The 21,620-nt window shown below is 48.3% G+C and overlaps 2 protein-coding genes, 1 long non-coding RNA gene and 1 pseudogene across 9 annotated transcripts; 2 read left to right on the top strand and 2 right to left on the bottom strand.

Moving 5' to 3' along the window:
- The first annotated feature begins 4,176 nt into the window (after positions 1 to 4,176).
- On the top strand, positions 4,177 to 11,810 carry LOC127907365 (uncharacterized). Of its 3 annotated transcripts, none has more exons than XR_008064261.1 (4): positions 4,177 to 4,492; positions 4,791 to 4,886; positions 7,224 to 7,671; positions 8,152 to 11,810. It is a non-coding gene; the product is annotated as an uncharacterized LOC127907365 (long non-coding RNA). The 3 variants fall into 3 exon arrangements; XR_008064259.1 differs by lacking the exon at positions 8,152 to 11,810 and adding an exon at positions 7,960 to 8,104 and having other exon boundaries at positions 7,224 to 7,479; XR_008064260.1 differs by lacking the exon at positions 8,152 to 11,810 and having other exon boundaries at positions 7,224 to 7,752.
- Positions 11,811 to 13,780: 1,970 nt separating this feature from the next.
- LOC118393983 (succinate dehydrogenase assembly factor 2, mitochondrial-like) lies at positions 13,781 to 15,694 on the bottom strand (annotated as a pseudogene). Its single transcript, XR_004827668.2, has 4 exons — positions 15,513 to 15,694; positions 14,570 to 14,793; positions 14,228 to 14,302; positions 13,781 to 14,021 (listed from the first exon to the last, which is right to left on the bottom strand). The product of XR_004827668.2 is annotated as a succinate dehydrogenase assembly factor 2, mitochondrial-like (transcript).
- A 3-nt stretch (positions 15,695 to 15,697) lies between these two features.
- LOC118393982 (cleavage and polyadenylation specificity factor subunit 7-like) lies at positions 15,698 to 19,782 on the top strand. 3 transcript variants are annotated; one of them, XM_035787247.2, is made up of 10 exons: positions 15,698 to 15,716; positions 16,284 to 16,424; positions 16,763 to 16,972; positions 17,143 to 17,246; positions 17,662 to 17,807; positions 17,917 to 18,262; positions 18,384 to 18,505; positions 18,673 to 18,820; positions 18,922 to 19,156; positions 19,346 to 19,782. In XM_035787247.2, the coding sequence occupies exons 2-9, from the start codon at positions 16,341 to 16,343 to the stop codon at positions 19,154 to 19,156; spliced, it is 1,395 nt and encodes a 464-aa protein (XP_035643140.1). In that variant the 5' UTR covers positions 15,698 to 15,716; positions 16,284 to 16,340; the 3' UTR covers positions 19,346 to 19,782. The 3 variants fall into 3 exon arrangements, with proteins under 3 accessions (XP_035643140.1, XP_035643139.1, XP_035643141.1); XM_035787246.2 differs by lacking the exon at positions 15,698 to 15,716 and having other exon boundaries at positions 15,851 to 16,424; XM_035787248.2 differs by lacking the exon at positions 15,698 to 15,716 and having other exon boundaries at positions 15,855 to 16,424; positions 18,387 to 18,505.
- A 327-nt stretch (positions 19,783 to 20,109) lies between these two features.
- LOC118393984 (DNA-directed RNA polymerases I, II, and III subunit RPABC5) lies at positions 20,110 to 21,222 on the bottom strand. 2 transcript variants are annotated; one of them, XM_035787249.2, is made up of 3 exons: positions 21,073 to 21,222; positions 20,547 to 20,664; positions 20,110 to 20,391 (listed from the first exon to the last, which is right to left on the bottom strand). In XM_035787249.2, the coding sequence occupies exons 2-3, from the start codon at positions 20,639 to 20,641 to the stop codon at positions 20,283 to 20,285; spliced, it is 204 nt and encodes a 67-aa protein (XP_035643142.1). In that variant the 5' UTR covers positions 20,642 to 20,664; positions 21,073 to 21,222; the 3' UTR covers positions 20,110 to 20,282. The 2 variants fall into 2 exon arrangements, with proteins under 2 accessions (XP_035643142.1, XP_035643143.1); XM_035787250.2 differs by lacking the exon at positions 21,073 to 21,222 and adding an exon at positions 20,769 to 21,009.
- Between the last annotated feature and the right edge of the window lie 398 nt (positions 21,223 to 21,620).

A 21,620-nucleotide genomic window follows, 5' to 3' on the forward strand; every position in this document is an offset into this window, starting at 1 on the left:
ATGTTTGAAGACTTGGAGAGGTCACAGCAGCTAAGCAGTGACAGAGAGAGAGGGGTACAGTCTGTCGGGTAGTGCCTGCTACCTGGTGTGGAACAGTAAGCAGAGGAGGAACTTGACATGAACCACCAGTCTTCATCTGAGCTGCTTTCTCTCAATTGCATCATCCACTGCAGATAACCATAAATAAATTCCCCTCTCCCAACCGAGTCAGTTTTGTGTCTAATGGAGCACTAAGCCAATTGATCTTGTCCCCATCAAGGTTGGTAACGTCACCTGTTTGTCTCTTTCAGTAATTTTGTGTAATTCTGTCTGTCTGTTGGAATGTGTGTCTGTAAGTCATTTAGTCAACATCTTATTCATTAGTGTGCATGTTACAGAAGACATTTTTATAGGAATATTAGTAGATAAATGTTTAGGGTCTTAGTGGAAGGCTGTTGCATTACGGACCAAACCCCCTCTGTTCTGTCCTGCTTCAGGACCAGGCTGTTCCATTACTGGCCAGACCCCCTCTGCTCTGTCCTGTTCCTGATGTTAGATAGTTGGGTGTTAGTGGGTCTTCAGGACCAGGGCTGTTTCATTACAGACCAACCCCCCTCTGCTCTGTCCTGTTCCTGATGTTAGATAGTTGGGTGTTAGTGGGTCTTCAGGACCAGGGCTGTTTCATTACAGACCAACCCCCCTCTGCTCTGTCCTGTTCCTGATGTTAGATAGTTGGGTGTTAGTGGGTCTTCAGGACCAGGGCTGTTTCATTACAGACCAACCCCCCTCTGCTCTGTCCTGATGTTAGATAGTTGGGTGTTAGTGGGTCTTCAGGACCAGGGCTGTTTCATTACAGACCAACCCCCCTCTGCTCTGTCCTGTTCCTGATGTTAGATAGTTGGGTGTTAGTGGGTCTTCAGGACCAGGGCTGTTTCATTACAGACCAACCCCCCTCTGCTCTGTCCTGTTCCTGATGTTAGATAGTTGGGTCTTCAGGACCAGGGCTGTACAGACCAACCCCTCTGCTCTGTCCTGTTCCTGATGTTAGATAGTTGGGTGTTAGTGGGTCTTCAGGACCAGGGCTGTTTCATTACAGACCAACCCCCCTCTGCTCTGTCCTGTTCCTGATGTTAGATAGTTGGGTGTTAGTGGGTCTTCAGGACCAGGGCTGTTTCATTACAGACCAACCCCCTCTGCTCTGTCCTGTTCCTGATGTTAGATAGTTGGGTGTTAGTGGGTCTTCAGGACCAGGGCTGTTTCATTACAGACCAACCCCCCTCTGCTCTGTCCTGCTCCAGATGTTAGATTAGTTGGGTGTTAGTGGGTCTTCAGGACCAGGGCTGTTTCATTACAGACCAACCCCCCTCTGCTCTGTCCTGCTCCTGATGTTAGATAGTTGGGTGTTAGTGGGTCTTCAGGACCAGGGCTGTTTCATTACAGACCAACCCCCCTCTGCTCTGTCCTGTTCCTGATGTTAGATAGTTGGGTGTGGGTCTTCAGGACCAGGGCTGTTTCATTACAGACCAACCCCCCTCTGCTCTGTCCTGTTCCTGATGTTAGATAGTTGGGTGTTAGTGGGTCTTCAGGACCAGGGCTGTTTCATTACAGACCAACCCCCCTCTGCTCTGTCCTGTTCCTGATGTTAGATAGTTGGGTGTTAGTGGGTCTTTAGGACCTGGGCTGTTTCATTACAGACCAACCCCCTCTGCTCTGTCCTGTTCCTGATGTGAGATAGTTGGGTGTTAGTGGGTCTTCAGGACCACTGCTGTTACGGACCAAACCCCCTCTGTTCTGTCCTGCTTCAGGACCAGGGCTGTTTCATTACAGACCAACCCCCCTCTGTTCTGTCCTGCTCCTGATGTTAGATAGTTGGGTGTAAGTGGGTCTTCAGGACCAGGGCTGTTTCATTACAGACCAACCCCCCTCTGTTCTGTCCTGCTCCTGATGTTAGATAGTTGGGTGTTAGTGGGTCTTCAGGACCAGGGCTGTTTCATTACAGACCAACCCCCTCTGCTCTGTCCTGTTCCTGTCTTCCTGATGTTAGATAGTTGGGTGTTAGTGGGTCTTCAGGACCAGGGCTGTTTCATTACAGACCAACCCCCCTCTGCTCTGTCCTGATGTTAGATAGTTGGGTGTTAGTGGGTCTTCAGGACCAGGGCTGTTTCATTACAGACCAACCCCCTCTGCTCTGTCCTGTTCTGATGTTAGATAGTTGGGTGTTAGTGGGTCTGATGTTAGATGATGTTAGATAGTTGGGTGTTAGTGGGTCTTCAGGACCAGGGCTGTTTCATTACAGACCAACCCCCTCTGCTCTGTCCTGTTCCTGATGTTAGATGAGTTGGGTGTTAGTGGGTCTTCAGGACCAGGGCTGTTTCATTACAGACCAACCCCCTCTGCTCTGTCCTGTTCCTGATGTTAGATAGTTGGGTGTTAGTGGGTCTTCAGGACCAGGGCTGTTTCATTACAGACCAACCCCCTCTGCTCTGCTCTGTGTTAGATAGTTGGGTGTTAGTGGGTCCAGGATGTCATTACAGACCAACCCCCTCTGCTCTGTCCTGATGTTGGGTGTTAGTGGGTCTTCAGGACCAGGGCTGTTTCATTACAGACCAACCCCCTCTGCTCTGTCCTGTTCCTGATGTTCAGGACCAGATACCCCCTCTGTCTGTCCTGTTCCTGATGTTAGATAGTTGGGTGTTAGTGGGTCTTCAGGACCAGGGCTGTTTCATTACAGACCAACCCCCCTCTGCTCTGTCCTGTTCCTGATGTTAGATAGTTGGGTGTTAGTGGGTCTTCAGGACCAGGGCTGTTTCATTACAGACCAACCCCCTCTGCTCTGTCCTGTTCCTGATGTTAGATAGTTGGGTGTTAGTGGGTCTTCAGGACCACTGCTGTTACGGACCAAACCCCCTCTGTTCTGTCCTGCTCCTGATGTTAGATAGTTGGGTGTTAGTGGGTCTTCAGGACCAGGGCTGTTTCATTACAGACCAACCCCCTCTGCTCTGTCCTGTTCCTGATGTTAGATAGTTGGGTGTTAGTGGGTCTTCAGGACCAGGGCTGTTTCATTACAGACCAACCCCCTCTGCTCTGTCCTGCTCCTGATGTTAGATAGTTGGGTGTTAGTGGGTCTTCAGGACCAGGGCTATTTCATTACAGACCAACCCCCCTCTGCTCTGTCCTGTTCCTGATGTTAGATATTTGGGTGTTAGTGGGTCTTCAGGACCACTGCTGTTACGGACCAAACCCCCTCTGTTCTGTCCTGCTTCAGGACCAGGCTGTTCCATTACTGGCCAGACCCCCTCTGCTCTGTGCTGCTCCTGATGTCATCCTGGTGTGACCTGTTCCAAGATTAAGTTTCTCTCTCATCACACAATGGGCTGAATGATAGCTACACGAGTAATAATATCAACTAAACCTATTTTCTGTTTTACATTTGACTGTTTATTTGTGTCTACTGAATGTGTGTGTGTGTTTGCAATGTGTGTATGAGTGTGTCAACATCTGACTGTTTGTGTTTACCGTGTATGTATGTGTGCTTGGTGTTCACTTTTGCCATTTTCATTTTCTTAATATGGAATCTGTTTTTTGGCTGTTTTTATTCTGTATAAAGTCATTTAGATGTTCAGTTAATTATTTATGTTGTCGCTGACCGCTAAGGAGGAGACGCTAATGATTACTGGGATGTTGGAACGTGACAAAGGGCATGTGTCTACTTTCTATTTGTTGGGGTTTTATGGGTTGGTTGGGGAGGGGGCCATAGACATTCGAGAATCTGAGTGAAGAGAGAAACAAAGAGAAGAGGGAGAGCTCATTACATCTGACAATACCACATACAGCATATTCTATTCTAGCCCTCTTCTGTTGGGCAGAGGGACTGTTCACTCAGGCCTGTGTGCATCAGGGGCCTTGTGTTCTGGTTTATCATTTAATAGGTGGCTTACAGAACCACGACACGCTGTCCTTCCGCTCTAGGTATGGCCCAACACGCTGTCCCTCCGCTCTAGGTCTGGCCCAACACGCTGTCCCTCCGCTCTAGGTCTGGCCCAACACACTGTCCCTCCGCTCTAGGTCTGGCCCAACACGCTGTCCCTCCCCTCTAGGTCTGGCCCAACACGCTGTCCCTCCGCTCTAGGTCTGGCCCAACACGCTGTCCCTCCGCTCTAGGTCTGGCCCAAAACGTTTTCCCTCCGCTCTAGGTCTGGCCCAACACGCTGTCCATCCCCTCTAGGTCTGGCCCAAAACGTTTTCCCTCCGCTCTAGGTCTGGCCCAACACGCTGTCCCTCCGCTCTAGGTCTGGCCCAACACACTGTCCCTCCGCTCTAGGTCTGGCCCAACACACTGTCCCTCCGCTCTAGGTCTGGCCCAACACACTGTCCCTCCCCTCTAGGTCTGGCCCAACACACTGTCCCTCCCCTCTAGGTCTGGCCCAACACACTGTCCCTCCGCTCTAGGTCTGGCCCAACACACTGTCCCTCCGCTCTAGGTCTGGCCCAACACACTGTCCCTCCCCTCTAGGTCTGGCCCAACACACTGTCCCTCCCCTCTAGGTCTGGCCCAACACGCTGTCCCTCCCCTCTAGGTCTGGCCCAACACACTGTCCCTCCCCTCTAGGTCTGGCCCAACACGCTGTCCCTCCGCTCTAGGTCTGGCCCAACACGCTGTCCCTCCGCTCTAGGTCTGGCCCAACACGCTGTCCCTCCGCTCTAGGTCTGGTAACACCTCCCTCCGCTCTAGGTCTGGCCCAACACACTGTCCCTCCCTCTAGGTCTGGCCCAACACGCTGTCCCTCCGCTCTAGGTCTGGCCCAACACAGGTCTGGCCCAACACACTGTCCCTCCCCTCTAGGTCTGGCCCAAGACGCTGTCCCTCCCCTCTAGGTCTGGCCCAACACGCTGTCCCTCCGCTCTAGGTCCCACGCTGTCCCTCCGCTCTAGGTCTGGCCCACACGCTGTCCCTCCGCTCTAGGTCTGGCCCAACACGCTGTCCCTCCGCTCTAGGTCTGGCCCAACACACTGTGGCCCAACACCCTCCCCTCTAGGTCTGGCCCAACACACTGTCCCTCCGCTCTAGGTCTGGCCCAACACGCTGTCCCCCTCTAGGTCTGGCCCAACACGCTGTCCCTCCGCTCTAGGTCTGGCCCAACACGCTGTCCCTCCGCTCTAGGTCTGGCCCAACACACTGTCCCTCCCCTCTAGGTCTGGCCCAACACGCTGTCCCTCCGCTCTAGGTCTGGCCCAACACACTGTCCCTCCCCTCTAGGTCTGGCCCAACACGCTGTCCCTCCGCTCTAGGTCTGGCCCAACACACTGTCCCTCCCCTCTAGGTCTGGCCCAACACACGCTGTCCCTCCGCTCTAGGTCTGGCCCAACACACTGTCCCTCCCCTCTAGGTCTGGCCCAACACACTGTCCCTCCCCCCTGGCCCAACACACTGTCCCTCCCCTCTAGGTCTGGCCCAACACGCTGTCCCTCCGCTCTACTTCTGGCCCAACATGCTGTCCCTCCGCTCTAGGTCTGGCCCAACACGCTGTCCCTCCGCTCTAGGTCTGGCCCAACACGCTGTCCCTCCGCTCTAGGTCTGGCCCAACACACTGTCCCTCCGCTCTAGGTCTGGCCCAACACACTGTCCCTCCCCTCTAGGTCTGGCCCAACACACTGTCCCTCCCCTAGGTCTGGCCCAACACGCTGTCCCTCCCCTCTAGGTCTGGCCCAACACGCTGTCCCTCCGCTCTAGGTCTGGCCCAACACGCTGTCCCTCCGCTCTAGGTCTGGCCCAACACGCTGTCCCTCCGCTCTAGGTCTGGCCCAACACGCTGTCCCTCTAGGTCTCCTTTCCCTCCCCTCTAGGTCTGGCCCAACACACTGCCCAACAACACGATGTCCCTCCGCTCTAGGTCTGGTCCCTGTCCCTCCGCTCTAGGTCTGGCCCAACACGCTGTCCCTCCGCTCTAGGTCTGGCCCAACACGTTGTCCCTCCGCTCTAGGTCTGGCCCAACACACTGTCCCTCCGCTCTAGGTCTGGCCCAACACACTGTCCCTCCCCTCTAGGTCTGGCACAACACGCTCTCCAGGTCTGGCCCAACACACTGTCCCTCCCCTCTAGGTCCCTCCCTCCGCTCTAGGTCTGGCCCAACACACTGTCCCTCCCCTCTAGGTCTGGCCCAACACACTGTCCCTCCCCTCTAGGTCTGGCACAACACGCTGTCCCTCCGCTCTAGGTCTGGCCCAACACACTGTCCCTCCCCTCTAGGTCTGGCCCAACACACTGTCCCTCCCCCTAGGTCTCACTGTCCCTCCCCTCTAGGTCTGGCCAACAACTTCTGGCCCAACATGCTGTCCCTCCTAGGTCTCACGCTGTCCCTCCGCTCTAGGTCTGGCCCAACACGCTGTCCCTCCCCTCTAGGTCTGGCCCAACACGCTGTCCCTCCGCTCTACACACACTGTCCCTCCCCTCTAGGTCTGGCCCAACACGCTGTCCCTCCGCTCTAGGTCTGGCCCAACACACTGTCCCTCCCCTCTAGGTCTGGCCCAACACGCTGTCCCTCCCCTCTAGGTCTGGCCCAACACGCTGTCCCTCTAGGTCTGGTCCAACACATTGACCCTCCGCTCTAGGTCTGGCCCAACACACTGTCCCTCCCCTCTAGGTCTGGCCCAACACGCTGTCCCTCCCCTCTAGGTCTGGCCCAACACACTGTCCCTCCCCTAGGTCTGGCCCAACACGCTGTCTAGGTCTGGCCCAACACTGTCCCTCCGTCTAGGTCCTGTTCCTCCGCTCTAGGTCTGGCCCAACACACTGTCCCTCCGTCTGGTCTGGCCCAACACACTGTCCCTCCGCTCTAGGTCTGGTCCCTCCCCTCTAGGTCTGGCACAACACGCTGTCCCTCCGCTCTAGGTCTGGCCCAACACTGGCCCAACACACTGTCCCCTCCGCTCTAGGTCTGGCCCAACACACGCTCTAGGTCTGGCCCAACACACTGTCCCTCCCCTCTAGGTCTGGCCCAACACACTGTCCCTCCCCTCTAGGTCTGGCCCAACACGCTGTCCCTCCGCTCTAGGTCTGGCCCAACACGCTGTCCCTCCGCTCTAGGTCTGGCCCAACACGCTGTCCCTCCGCTCTAGGTCTGGCCCAACACACTGTCCCTCCACTCTAGGTCTGGCCCAACACACTGTCCCTCCCCTCTAGGTCTGGCCCAACACGCTGTCCCTCCGCTCTAGGTCTGGCCCAACACACTGTCCCTCCCCTCTAGGTCTGGCACAACACGCTGTCCCTCCGCTCTAGGTCTGGCCCAACACACTGTCCCTCCCCTCTCGGTCTGGCCCAACACACTGTCCCTCCCCTCTACGTCTGGCCCAACACGCTGTCCCTCCGCTCTCGGTCTGGCCCAACACACTGTCCCTCCCCTCAAGGTCTGGCCCAACACACTGTCCCTCCCCTCAAGGTCTGGCCCAACACGCTGTCCCTCCGCTCTACGTCTGGCCCAACACGCTGTCCCTCCGCTCTAGGTCTGGCCCAACACACTGTCCCTCCCCTCTAGGTCTGGCCCAACACGCTGTCCCTCCGCTCTAGGTCTGGCCCAACACGCTGTCCCTCCCCTCTACGTCTGGCCCAACACGCTGTCCCTCCGCTCTAGGTCTAGCCCAACACACTGTCCCTCCCCTCTAGGTCTGGCCCAACACGCTGTCCCTCCCCTCTAGGTCTGGCCCAACACGCTGTCCCTCCCCTCTACGTCTGACCCAACACGCTGTCCCTCCACTCTAGGTCTGGCCCAACACGCTGTCCCTCCACTCTAGGTCTGGCCCAACACGCTGTCCCTCCACTCTAGGTCTGGCCCAACACGCTGTCCCTCCGCTCTAGGTCTGGCCCAACACGCTGTCCCTCCACTCTAGGTCTGGCCCAACACGCTGTCCCTCCACTCTAGGTCTGGCCCAACACGCTGTCCCTCCCCTCTACGTCTGACCCAACACGCTGTCCCTCCGCTCTAGGTCTGGCCCAACACGCTGTCCCTCCCCTCTAGGTCTGGCCCAACACGCTGTCCCTCCCCTCTACGTCTGACCCAACACGCTGTCCCTCCGCTCTAGGTCTGGCCCAACACGCTGTCCCTCCCCTCTACATCTGGCCCAACACGCTGTCCCTCCCCTCTACGTCTGACCCAACACGCTGTCCCTCCCCTCTAGGTCTGGCCCAACACGCTGTCCCTCCCCTCTAGGTCTGGCCCAACACGCTGTCCCTCCCCTCTACGTCTGACCCAACACGCTGTCCCTCCACTCTAGGTCTGGGGATGTTGTGTAAATAAAATTATAGTAAATAAAATTGGTAGCTAATCTAATGAGTAGCAACATGATAGAGCTAGCTCAGTTTGGACTCCGACCAAAGTAAAGGGACTATACAGGAGTATGTTTTGACAGGCTGTAAAAGGGGTTTCGACGTGCTGGTTTACACACAGTTGTATTATTTTGTCATTTTCTCAAGTGTTTAAAACACACCACAACCCACACACATTGCTTCCCACACAGTTCATTCCTTATGCTCACACAGTGTAGTTTAAACCAGAACGAACACAAGAACAGAATAGATCTTCAGTCTTTTACAAATCCACTTCCTACATACATCTGCCCTACTCCCTCCTTTGGGCTTCTTTTTAATACATTTTATTTTCAATAGTTCATTGCAACTATTGATCTTTGACATGTGGTTATTTTTGAGTCAACTACAGAAACCCTGTTAACTCTGAGCATGAACGAGAGGGGATGTGTGCATGTTCGTGTTAAGTATTCTAAACCGGTGCACAACAGAAGTTTTTCCTGACCACATGACCTTGCAGGAAAATTAGCCCTGAATACAGGTTATTAGTAGTAGAATAGTGAAACTACTACAGTATTTTCTCTCTGTTGTACAGCTCCCTTCCTGCAGGCTTCTCTCAAGTACAGAGAGAATGAGAAGACATGTTGAGGAGAGGGAGAGAGACGGTGAAGAAAGAGAGAGGGGTACAATGTTAATTCCAGGGGAGCAGAGATTGGCGGTAGTGTAGAGCGGAGGATAAAACTGAGAGCTGTCACGACACAGAGACACAGCGCTAGAAGAAGACAGGAACACGTCGGCCTGGAGATGGGGAGAGTGGGCGGCTGTGGGCGACACAGATCCACACTCCAAACAAGCTTAACGGGAATGGAAAAACATGAACTGTGCAGCACATGAAAGCCTGATATGTAGAATTCACAGGTGCAGCATATCATTTAATAGTGAGAGAACAGGGATAAATTATATTACAGTAATTTAGTAGATTCTCATATCCAGAGCGACTTACAGTAGTGAGTAAGTACATTTTGGTAATGGTCCCCCATGGGAATAGAACCCAAACCCTGACGTTGAAAGCGCCATGCTCTAACAACTGAGCCACACGGGACCATTGCCATGTGAGGAAAAGGAAACGGGACCATGTGAACAAAGGAAAGTGCACAATGAGTTTGTGTTTGATTAAAGTCACACCCACATGATCTAAGTTTACCTCATGCAGTACAGGAAACGATATGTTCAGATACACGTGTACAGACGCTCCTACAGAATGTGCGCTCTGAACATCCACATCAGACAACTGTTTCTCAGCAGGTTTCTAATTCTTTCCAATTAAAACCTAATCAAGACAAACAATTAGGAAGTAAGTCGATAAAGAAATCAATTGAAGAAATATGAAGATACAAACTTGACACAGGCCAATACATCTTTGACACTAGTGGTGTTGGAAATAATGACACCCAGATGAGTGGCCGAACACAAAGTTATACAGACAGACTGACCGTCAGTCAGGTAAATAGCCGAACACCGGCAGAGACAGATATAAAAAAAAGGACAGACAGAGGTCAGAAGATGTGTCCAGTCCAAGTCTCTGAAGTGGGACAGACAGCAGCTGACATCACAAACACACACCCAGCATGTCCACCTCACCCTGTCCATGCAGGAGCTGTACGTAAAATGATTTTGTGTGGCAATTTAATCTATGATCAATTGTGTGCAGATCACCACTTTAACGCAGAAGATTTATGCCAAGTGGTTTTATTATTTTATTGCCAAATGAGGAAATAGCCTGGGTACAGACTATTGAAGACTACTGAAGTGTGAAGTGTTGGTGAGCTGAGACTGTTCCCTCAGGTGCTGGACATCATCTTTTAAATCATAAATGTCTTCTGTAATCGCCTGAGTGTCCAGCACAATGTTTCTGGTGACTTGCGGGTAAAACCAGGCAGAGGGAAGGCTTGTCTCATTTCTGTTCTAATTCTCTGCACACCCCCTAGCCAAAGGGCACCTTATTTCCGTACCCCCTTATTGTTCTTATTTGCCTGACCTTCGGCATAGCAAGGTGCCTGAGAGCTAGGACTGTGCCAAGGGCTAACATATTGTGTGTTGTCTCTTCATGTGCAGGGCAAATAAAAATAATTCAACTAGCAGACCTCCAGTTGTGGCAGCGTCCTAATTAAAAGTACACAACGCAGAACGAACAACGCTACATGTGCTTCAGGGAAAATACAATCTGCAATTTAAGTACTGATACTACACTGCTCAAAAAAATAAAGGGAACACTTAAACAACACAATGTAACTCCAAGTCAATCACACTTCTGTGAAATCAAACTGTCCACTTAGGAAGCAACACTGATTGACAATAAATTCCACATGTTGTTGTGCAAATGGGAATAGACAACAGGTGGAAATTATAGGCATTTAGCAAGACACCCCCAATAAAGGAGTGGTTCTGCAGGTGGTAACCACAGACCACTTCTCAGTTCCTATGCTTCCTGGCTGATGTTTTGGTCACTTTTGAATGCTGGCGGTGCTTTCACTCTAGTGGTAGCATGAGACGGAGTCTACAACCCACACAAGTGGCTCAGGTAGTGCAGCTCATCCAGGATGACACATCAATGCGAGCTGTGGCAAGAAGGTTTGCTGTGTCTGTCAGCATAGTGTCCAGAGCATGGAGACGCTACCAGGAGACAGGCCAGTACATCAGGAGACGTGGAGGAGGCCGTAGGAGGGCAACAACCCAGCAGCAGGACCGCTACCTCCGCCTTTCTGCAAGGAGGAGCAGGAGCAGCACTGCCAGAGCCCTGCAAAATGACCTCCAGCAGGCCACAAATGTGCATGTGTCTGCTCAAACGGTCAGAAACAGCCTCCATGAGGGTGGTATGAGGGCCCGACATCCACAGGTGGGTGTTGTGCTTACAGCCCAACACCGTGCAGGACGTTTGGCATTTGCCAGAGAACACCAAGATTGGCAAATTCGCCACTGGCGCCCTGTGCTCTTCACAGATGAAAGCAGGTTCACACTGAGCACATGTGACAGACGTGACAGAGTCTAGAGACGCCATGGAGAACGTTCTGCTGCCTGCAACATCCTCCAGCATGACCGGTTTGGCGGTGGGTCAGTCATGGTGTGGGGTGGCATTTCTTTGGGGGGCCGCACAGCCTTCCATGTCAGAGGTAGCCTGACTGCCATTAGGTACCGAGATGAGATCCTCAGACCCCTTGTGAGACCATATGCTGGTGCGGTTGGCCCTGGGTTCCTCCTAATGCAAGACAATGCTCGACCTCATGTGGCTGGAGTGTGTCAGCAGTTCCTGCAAGAGGAAGGCGTTGATGCTATGGACTGGCCCGCCCGTTCCCCAGACCTAAATCCAATTGAGCACATCTGGGACATCATGTCTCGCTCCATCCACCAACGCCACGTTGCACCACAGACTGTCCAGGAGTTGGTGGATGCTTTAGTTCAGGTCTGGGAGGAGATCCCTCAGGAGACCATCCGCCACCTCATCAGGAGCATGCCCAGGCGTTGTAGGGAGGCCACACTCTACTGAGCCTCATTTTGACTTGTTTTAAGGGCATTACATCAAAGTTGGATGAGCCTGTCGTGTGGGTTTCCACTTTAATTTTGAGTGTCACTCCAAATCCAGACCTCCATGGGTTGATTTTTTTTTATTTTTAGAATTTGTGTGATTTTGTTGTCAGCACATTCAACTATGTAAAGAAAAAAGTATTTAAGAATATTTCATTCATTCAGATCTAGGATGTGTTATTTGTGTTCCCTTTATTTTTTGAGCAGTGTATTTGACACTCTGACACTCAAACTCCCACTCACCAGCATGCAGCCCTACAAACACACACAGAGCAAACATACACACACACTCGCACAAACATTATGCACAGCAGGTGCACCCATTCACACCTGATACACTTTTCATTATAGCCAGGACTTCATACGTTTACTCATTCATGGTGAAAGGAGAACCTTGCCTATTAATTTCATGCAGATATCCAGCTACATTATGAATAATCTTAGCCTGAGTAACTGAGCTGAAAGCTAATTACAGACATCAAGGACACAGGGCAACCCACAATAAGCTTAGCTATATTAATTGTTTTGGTGCCTGCATCTCTGCACTTAAGAGTGAGTATTGAGCTTCATGTTTTTGAATCTGCATTCCCAGTACGTTTCGTTAAACCTGTGATTAGCAGTGTGCAGTTGAGGTGCAAAAAGGGAATGAAACCGTAGTTTTGCTTCCCCCTGGTGTCCATGCATCGACACTGTAACCCAAATTTGTGCACATTTCAGAGAAATTAGCTTTTTTTGTGCGTAAGGAACATTTCTGGGATCTTTTATTTCAGCTCATGAAACCAACACTTTACATGTTGTGTTTATATTTTTGTTCAGTATAGTTAACTCACACATCCGTGTACTGCAATCATTATTTTCATTTTGTGTTGAAGGTCTTATGAATAAGGCCGGTGATGCATGTAGCTGTAGGAATTATCCTTGTCAAGGAGGTACATTTCTCTGGTAATTTGTGAGATCCTTAGCATTCTCTGAGGGTGTTTTCACACTTGGTCCTTTTCAGAAAAAAATGTGTCGCTTACTTTTTAGTGCAGTCTGATTGTCTGAAACCCCCAAAGGAACTCAGACCACTCATAGAGCCCCCGAAGCGAACTTAGACCATTTCCAGAGGTAGTCCGAGTTCGGTTCGCATGAATTCCACGGTCCGGCTCCCTTTTTTAAGGCTGTGTGAACATAAAGCTCCCCAGATTCGCTTGTCATTATTCCCGCACCACACACTAGACTGCAGCAACACCGTTTCCCCTGCAATTGCCCCTCGCACTGGTGCCACAAATTAGATAAATTAGGGGGGGGGCGTGTGCTATTTAAGGATATTGATTAGCGATTGTCAAGGGTGCACAGAAATGCCATAATATGCGTTTAGTTTTTAGTTCAGATTTTTTTTTTGCAATATGTAATCTATAGGCTAAGAGCTTCTTACGCTGTTTATTCGACTGTGGGGTTTGAATAGTGTGAGGAGACGATAGCATAATTTGGTAAAAATCACAACATAGGGTACAAAATCGATTCTAGCTCTTAAAGGGGCAGTGGCCTACAATGGGTGTAAAATGTTCTACAGCATTATCTTATCGGCAGTAATTATTCTGCAATTTATTCTGTTACCAATAATATTTACATGTTAATAGTATCTTCTAATTATTCTCTAATTTTTAACAAAATACAATCTATTAGCTTCCAAAATGTAAGTAGGTATATGGTATATCTAGCTGTCTGATAGCATATTCTGATGGAATGGCTTGTCCTGCACTTTGTAAAAACCCACAGTGCATTGAATGAATGTTGGAAAAAGATATTGGTTCCTTTCTAAACTTAGCAATGTGAATGCAAAGAGGACTCAGACAACAAAATAGGTGAAGTGAACTGGCACAGGAATTAAGTCCTCATTCAAAGGTAAGGGCAGTGTGAATACAAAGACAACAGATCTTTTGCTTCTTTTTTTACCCTCAGAGTTCACTTTAAAGAGGACTGAGATCAGTTATTTTAAAGAAGACTATAATGTGAAAACACCCTGAGAGGGATGTGTCAGCCAGACTTCACTGGCTCCCCTTGTCCAGGTATTCCAGGTTGGGTGCGTCCAGCCTCTGTTCCTGATCTTTGTTCTTTGTGAACTCCTTCAGTAGGTCCATGATTTCACCTGCGTACACATCAGGTACAGGCTGGGCCTCTGTTGAGAGGAGGGAAAGACAACACATATTCAGTTAAATTCAACTGACATTTCATATCTCATATAGAATGGGCAAGTCAGCAGATCAGCTTGAAAATAAGAACTATTTCTAAACAACAGTATAACTAACTATTATATGGCTTTGCTTGCCCTGGTGTAGATCAGAGTGGATAATCACAGATGAGATAATATCATTATCTCCTCACCTGTTGCCCAGTAGTAGATGTCCCAGTCTTAACTGGGGCTCGTTCATTGTATTAAGATACTGTTTGGCAAACAGGCTGAAAGGGGAAAGACTATTTGATTGGCATGTGCAAGTGTATGGTTTTGAAATGTGTCCAAGACTCAGATACACATATTGTAAGTTGCACACTATAATTAAATCATGCCTCTGCCACTGACCACACATGCTGCCTGACCTTAAACCTGATGGTTTATACATTTTTTATCTATCGTGGGCTCTATCATAGTATGAGCTTTGCTCAGGATTAAAAAGAAGACTAAAATCAATACTAAAATATATACAGTATGATTAGTGGTCCACTCACCTGAGCAATATGCAATTCTCCAGCATGCCCCTCTTTCGGCTTTGGAAGAGCAGGCGCCGTCTCTTGATGTCCATGGTCTCACCATCCTTCTCTGTCCAGGGGGGCAGGGGGATCTCAATTATGTCACCCCTAGAGTCATCAGGTGCCTCTCCTTTGTAACCCCGTGTAGTTACTATTTCTGCCACAGCTGGTCTCAATGACGCCTGGCATACCCCACTTACCAGCTGGACAAGATAAACAACATCATTACCAACAACTGGACTGACTGTACACAACATGGAGATGGTTATAATTATACACATGGTTAGTAGATGTTATTGCGAGTGTAGCATAAGCATTTCGCTACACTCGCAATAACATCTGCTAACTATGTGTATGTGACCAATAAAATGTGATTTCATAGTTTAATTGCTAGAAAATTAGCTTACAATGACTGTCCTGTAGGGTACTCACAAGTCTGACAGGCAAATATCATAGCGCCCCTAGGCTAATTCAGATGACAGTACGAGTGAAGAGTACCTTTGTCCTTGTGCATCATTTTACCTAGCTACTAGCTACCACTATGTATGAAATGGACTGCTGTTCTTGCCAGACAGCCTACTTCCTTTAGCTGTAAAACATGAGATTGGTTGCACAACATTATCTGCTGCCCTCCCATTTGGTATGGTTGCACAAGTGTACCTTCATATCCTACACAACTTTACCGTTCAGTTTGAAAAGAGAGAACAGAAAATTACTTTCAAACTCAGTAGTATACTACAGTAGGTTTATGGGCAAACTTGATTTAGCTTCAGTCAGAATAGACAGTATTTCTAGCCAGCCTTGACATTAGTTATCTAGATAGCAAACCGACAGTAAAAAATAAAATAAAAAGTCAATGAGGATACAAGGTTAACTCAGATAGTCCGTGTAGCCTCACGTTTGTATTCAAAATACGACTCACTCTTTTAGCAATGAGAACAGACAGCATTGTGTCTTTCTTCCTTGTAACTGCTGAATCCTGATGTGACTGTTCTTGTTGACTCGAGAGTAACCAGTGTCCTAAAATTATACAAGTCCCTGCTAGCCAAAGACAGTCACATAATTACAAGGGGAGCACAGCAAGAAATGTCCGCTCTAGCTTAGGGAAATAATTGGCGCCATATTGGTAAGGACAATTATTAATTATTCCAAATTATTCTTGAAATGCATGTTAAACAATATGAATTGTATCAACATGTCACACATTTACATTATATATTCACGTATGTAACAACATATATTATTTAGCTGATAGCTAAACATTTTTTTCGGAACGTCGTAATATCATGCCTGATTCACACCGGAGATATTTGAAAGATGCACTCCTCGATTCCGCTTCTGTTCTGATGTAGCAGCAACAAGCTTGCTGAGTGCTTACCTGAGTTATCAGTTTTTGCATGCAGACTTACATTACAATTATATCACATTTTGAAAGTATAATATTTGTTGACATTTTAATCTGGGTTGGTAATTTCTGTTTGCCTTTGGTATTCCGTCCACGCCAGTTTCCCTGCAAGGGGAGGGAATGCTAGCTAGCCATTTAGCGAACGTTCGCTACCTAGCTATTTAGTTCAATATTGCGGTGTTAACTGGGTAACGTTGGCCAGCTGGACTAGCAACATCAATAAAACATAGATGCCCGGAAAGGTGCAAAACATGCACTTTTAGTTATTTCCTTGCGTTTATTGCCAAGTGTCGATTGCTGAGAGAAAACGTTGCCAGAGGCTGCACTGCCAACCCAGGACTCGGGATGGCGGCTAAAGCGGCGGATGGTGGTGGTGCAACTGACCTCATAGACATCTACGACGAGAAGTTCAGTCAAAACAACGGGGAGGTGAGACAGGCCGAGAGCGATTATGATAAGTGCTGTAGACATGAATAGTTGTGAGAAGCTAAAAGTGAATGCAGAATATTATTGAATTGGGAACTAAAATAACTTGTTGGATGGGGTTGTTTGATTTTTAGCATGATCAACATGTCAACATCTTAAATTAATGAATGTAAATAGTTACATTTAGAATATATGATAAAAAGTCATACTATTCAATTTCTTAACCTTGATATCAACAATACAATTGTAGTTTGTCTGATTCTTCAGGGATGGTCATTGTGAGTGATAAGCTAGGCATTGAGGGATGGTGTATATCTTCTTTCCATCTTCTCTCAATATAGGATGGAGATTTTGCAACAACGGCAGAGGCAAGTGATCTTTATGATGACGTGCTCACTGGCTCTGTGAGCCGGGAAAGGAAATTCTCAGAGAACGCTATGCCTCTCAGCAAGGACCAGCCGACAAAAGAGGAGAGCAAACCAGCAATACTGTACACTTACAGTGGAGTGTGGAACAAGAGACTGGCTGTATATGTGGGCAACTTCTCCTGGGTGAGTCTCCCACCACCACCATTATCTTCAATCCAGTCTGCTAATCTATTAGCCTATGTTCGGTAATGAGATACAACCACCTAGGCCTATTACCTTTCTGTCCCTATCCTTAATTGTTACCCATCTTCTCCCTCTTTCTCGCCTTTGTCTTCCTTTACCCCTCTCCTCAGTGGACCTCCGACAAAGACCTTATTAACGTGGCGCGCACCTTGGGTGTGAAGGACATTGTGAAGATCAAATTTGCTGAGAACAGAGCTAATGGCCAGTCCAGGGGGTGAGAGTTAGGCCTATCCACTGGGCATCATTCTAATCTAATGTGATCTATTTCTTCACTGTTTATTAACTGGGTGTTTTGTCATTTCATGACTGGGTCTGGCCATGGTGTTCTAGGGAGACCTGGAGACAGACACCTATTGAGTCAAATTAGTCTTCAAATAAATATGATGCTCCAGTAGCTAAGCTAAATACAGATCTTACAGATAACTACCAATGTTTTAATTATTATCTGTGCATGATCCAGAGCCAAAGTGTTGTCTCCAGACCCTGAAGAACTGGACAGGGCTGCTCTGGTGGTCTACTGATGGCTAGTTGATTATGTTGTGATGGCCTTTCAAAGCTCTGAAATAGCCTTTCTTTCCAGCTGGTAACATTAAGTATACTAGCTGATATTTGTATTTTACTCTCTATAGATACGCTGAGGTAGTGGTGGCCACAGAAGAGTCATTGCAGAGGTTGCTGGAGACATTGCCAAATTGTCATGTTAATGGGGAAAAGGTGGACTGCCGCTTTGCCACACGCCAGAATCTTGCCGTGTTTGAAGCCCAGGCTAATAAACGTAAGCACACATCTACTTACAGCAAATAAATAGGTGGTCAAGTCTTTCTCGGAAGCGATATCCAATACTGCCATAGAAACAAAATCAAACTGTCCCTCCTTTTCCATAGGTGTCCCCCAGCGCTCTAACTCAAAGGAGTCGTCAGATACTGGGGATAAAAACACCTCCGTCTCCCCTCCTGTGCTCAACCAGAACCACTCCACTGTCCCTCACACTATCCACCCCCAACACATTCACAACAAACCTCCCCCTCTGTCAGTCCCATACTTTAGGCTGCCTCCTCCTCTTTTCCCTCACCTTCCCCCACACATCCCTCCTCCCCCCATGCCCCACCTTTTCCCTCCACGTCTCCCCAGCCATCCTCCACCCTCCCTGCATCTCAACCCCGCCTTCTTTCCTCCAGCACAACATGACAACTACAGTCAACAACACAACACACCGTACAACCGGCACAGGTGAGCTCATCCACTGTACTTTATATTATGGAATGTTTACCAATTTATACAAAAACATGTCTATCACAAGTTGTATGGATATGTATGATGATGATCAGTAAGGGAGTGTTTCTTTCTCTAGCAGCAGGGACAGTGAAGCGCCCACACCCCAAATGCCAGAGGGAGAGTTTGATGAGCTGATGAACAGAAACAGAGCAATCGCCAGCAGCGCCATCACCAAGGCTGTGTCTGGAGCTACTGCTGGTTAGACTCTCACTGAAAAATGCCTACAGTAGACACTCTAATACAGATTCATGATGATAAATCTAGACTAGAGACCCAAAGACATTTACATGTGCAGTACACAATGCAGATCATGGTCATCTTAAATCCTGCTATTGTAATAAATTCTGTAACCTCGCCTCGTGTAGGAGACATGCCCCTGGCCATTGAGACGCTTTTGACTGCCATTGCTGTCATCAAGCAGTCAAGAGTGTATGGGGACGAGCGCTGTCGAGCGCTGGTCACCTCTCTGAAAGACTGCCTCTTTTCCATCGAGAGCAAGTCTTACGGCTCCAGGTCAGTGCTGGAAAAATTGTTCGTACCTCTCATGGACTGTTCTTTCATCACAAATGGAAATTGTAATGTGGCCTCACTCCTAACTTGTTCTCTCTTTGTAGGAAAAGACACCGTTCCCGTGACAGAGAACATCGTTCCCGAGATAGAGAGCGGGACAGGGAAAGAGAGCGGGACAGAGGCAGGGAAAGGGAAGAGTCCTACAGCCAGGAATGGGAGGCTGCAGGAATGTCCCGCCGGCACCGAGAACGCTCCCTAAGTGGGGAGAGAGATGGGAGAGACCGGGAGCGTGTTCGGGAACGAGATAGACATAGGGAGCATCGCGAGCGGCACCGCTAGGTAAGCTCTCTGGGCCTGTCGTATCTCCAACACATCTCCCCTCTAATTCTGTAATCTACGGACTACCACCACTTACTCATATCCTGAAATACACCACCATTTCTAATTGCCAAGCACCAGTTTTTTTCCCAGTCTCAACCTTTTGTATTTATGCACTCCTGACAGAACTTTTGTCTGTGATCTTTTCAGGTCATTCTAGGTTGTCTTTGTCCCTATCAGGCTGAGTAGGAGGGGAGGCAGGACTTTATTTCTGCACCAAGCTGCTTAAAAGTCTGGGTTAATGGATGAACTGATGGTGAGACAAAATGAATGTCCATAGCCCCCCCCAAACCTACTGCCCCCATCTCCACGTTTCCCTGGTATTCAGCAGCCACCAAGCATTTTACCTTCTAATCTTGGCAATCACCAACCCCCTCTTTCACAGTGATACTGTCTTTGTAATTTTATTTTTGATTATGAATTGACCGTTTCAGGGTTGTGGCTACAACTTTTGTTGTTTGACACACCTGCATGCACAAAGCAGAAGTACATGTTTTTTATATGTTGAACTGTGTAGTGTTCTTTTTCCCCTCTTCCCCCTTCTTTTGTATCAAATTTGAACTGATTAAAAAAGGCTGTTAAAATGAGTTGGAACAAGTGTTTATTGCAAAAAGAGATTGTAACAAGTGGACGAGGTAGTTTTCATTGCCTGACCCGTGCTGCTTAAAGGGGTTGACCTACTGTCTTGTTTATTTACCCAATGTAAATTACATGACTGCAATCAATAAGGCTACAGCCACTTGCCATGTTTGTCAGAAAGCAGCAGGAATTCAAAGACACCTAGTGAAATGAGCCTTGCCTACCAGGGTTCATTGTTCTCTCAGGATACAGAGTGCATGCGAGAAAGTGAAACTAGGTCACTGAGCCAACACAAAGAATCCATATTAAAGAACTGACTCCGCTTTACAAAGCACTTATAAGTGAGTAGTATTTATTGCTTTATTCAACAAAAACAGTTACGATTCAAACCAGGTGTGAAAATAGTCTCTTGGATGTCAATCCATCAGGGTGCACTGCCTCACTGGCAGGCAACCAGGGCTTGTCCATAAATAAGCCATATGATTCTTGTATGTGGTTGTTGTATCCATCATTTCTCCAGGGGTGCATAATTCAGCAACTTCTCAATGAGGTCTACATGAGCCAGCAGCATCCTCCGACAGCAATACCTCTTCAGACCAAGAGCATCAAGGGCATCACTGCCAACCAAACAAATGGGAGACACTGGAGTTTGTAATAGGTTTTTCAGGAGTAGCCTATGTAGCTACTAATGAAATAAGTGAACATATAATATTTGGAGAAAGGGATTAATTTTAGGGAAATACAATGTAAACAGCAGACATGAGTCTCTCACCCTTCAGTGTATTCAGCTTGAAGGAGGCCAAGGTACGCCTCCCATTTATTCCCAACGATTTTCCCACAGGTGAAGCACCGGACTGGGATAATCATTTTGATCCGATCCGACTGGGGCCCTGAAAACAAATTACGAAAAAATGTATGCACTCTACTGTAAATTGCTCGGAATAAGAGCATCTGCTAAATGACGTGTTAAAATAATGTAGTTAATGTTAACAACCTAGCCAGCCAACGGCAGACGGGTGACTTGAAGAAAAAGGTAGATATCGAAAAATGCATAACTACACGAAACCGTATAGCCTATCAATTTTGTAGATAACTTTGTTTTACTGACGCTCAGTCTTAGCGCGAACATGTCAACACGCGTGCTATCTAGCTACACAGTACAAGCTAGCGCACACGTTTTCAAAACCGTTGCATAGAGCTAGCTAATTAACCAAAAAGTGTTAGTACACAACACAGTCAGTCATGCTTTATATCATGGCGAAATAGAGACTCGAACAATAAAGTAGTTATTGACTCACTGTAAAGTAAAATATGTTCCGCAGTAACCCTTGCAAACAGACAAGAAAGCACACAGGAAGAACATGTAGCTAGCTAGGCTAACACGCGTCGCTCCTCCCTCAATACCGGGCCAGTGTTGCCAACTCCTCAGTAAGGAAAGTAGCTATTGGCTGTCCTAGAAGTCGCAAAATTACGTCACCTAATTTGCACAATTGGCAATATGCATGTAATTGTGATGGATGCTGTAGGAGAGAGGGAAAAACGTCGCGGGAGAGACAAAAAGTGAGTAAAAAAACACCCTAAATATGTTTAGAACTACAAATGAACTTACTCTGTTGGTTCTTGGTTTTTTTAAATGTCACAATTCCAACCCTCCTCCTTTATTTTATTTTTTAGTTTGGTTTGTAAACCTTATGGTCTACTTAGCAGCCTACAACAAGTCACACACACAAAAAAAAACAGTCTGGACGCAGAGGGGTGAACATCTCCTGCTCTGACTGCAGCTGGGAAGGACTGCTGTGCTACACTGGGTGAGTGCTTTGGGACGGGGTGGAGCCCACGGAAGCAC

The sequence above is a fragment of the Oncorhynchus keta genome, chromosome 14, assembly GCF_023373465.1.
Source record: "Oncorhynchus keta strain PuntledgeMale-10-30-2019 chromosome 14, Oket_V2, whole genome shotgun sequence".
NCBI classification, from domain to species: domain Eukaryota; kingdom Metazoa; phylum Chordata; class Actinopteri; order Salmoniformes; family Salmonidae; genus Oncorhynchus; species Oncorhynchus keta.

Coding starts and splice junctions, on each gene's coding strand:
- LOC118393984 (XM_035787249.2), bottom strand. CDS start 20,641: ATGATTATCCCAGTCCGGTGCTTCACCTGTGGGAAAATCGTTGGGAAT. Junction 20,392..20,546: donor CAAGCTGAATACACTGAAGG/GTGAGAGACTCA, acceptor TTTGGTTGGCAG/TGATGCCCTTGATGCTCTTG.
- LOC118393982 (XM_035787247.2), top strand. CDS start 16,341: ATGGCGGCTAAAGCGGCGGATGGTGGTGGTGCAACTGACCTCATAGAC. Junction 17,247..17,661: donor GCTAATGGCCAGTCCAGGGG/GTGAGAGTTAGG, acceptor TACTCTCTATAG/ATACGCTGAGGTAGTGGTGG. Junction 18,821..18,921: donor AGCAAGTCTTACGGCTCCAG/GTCAGTGCTGGA, acceptor CTCTCTTTGTAG/GAAAAGACACCGTTCCCGTG.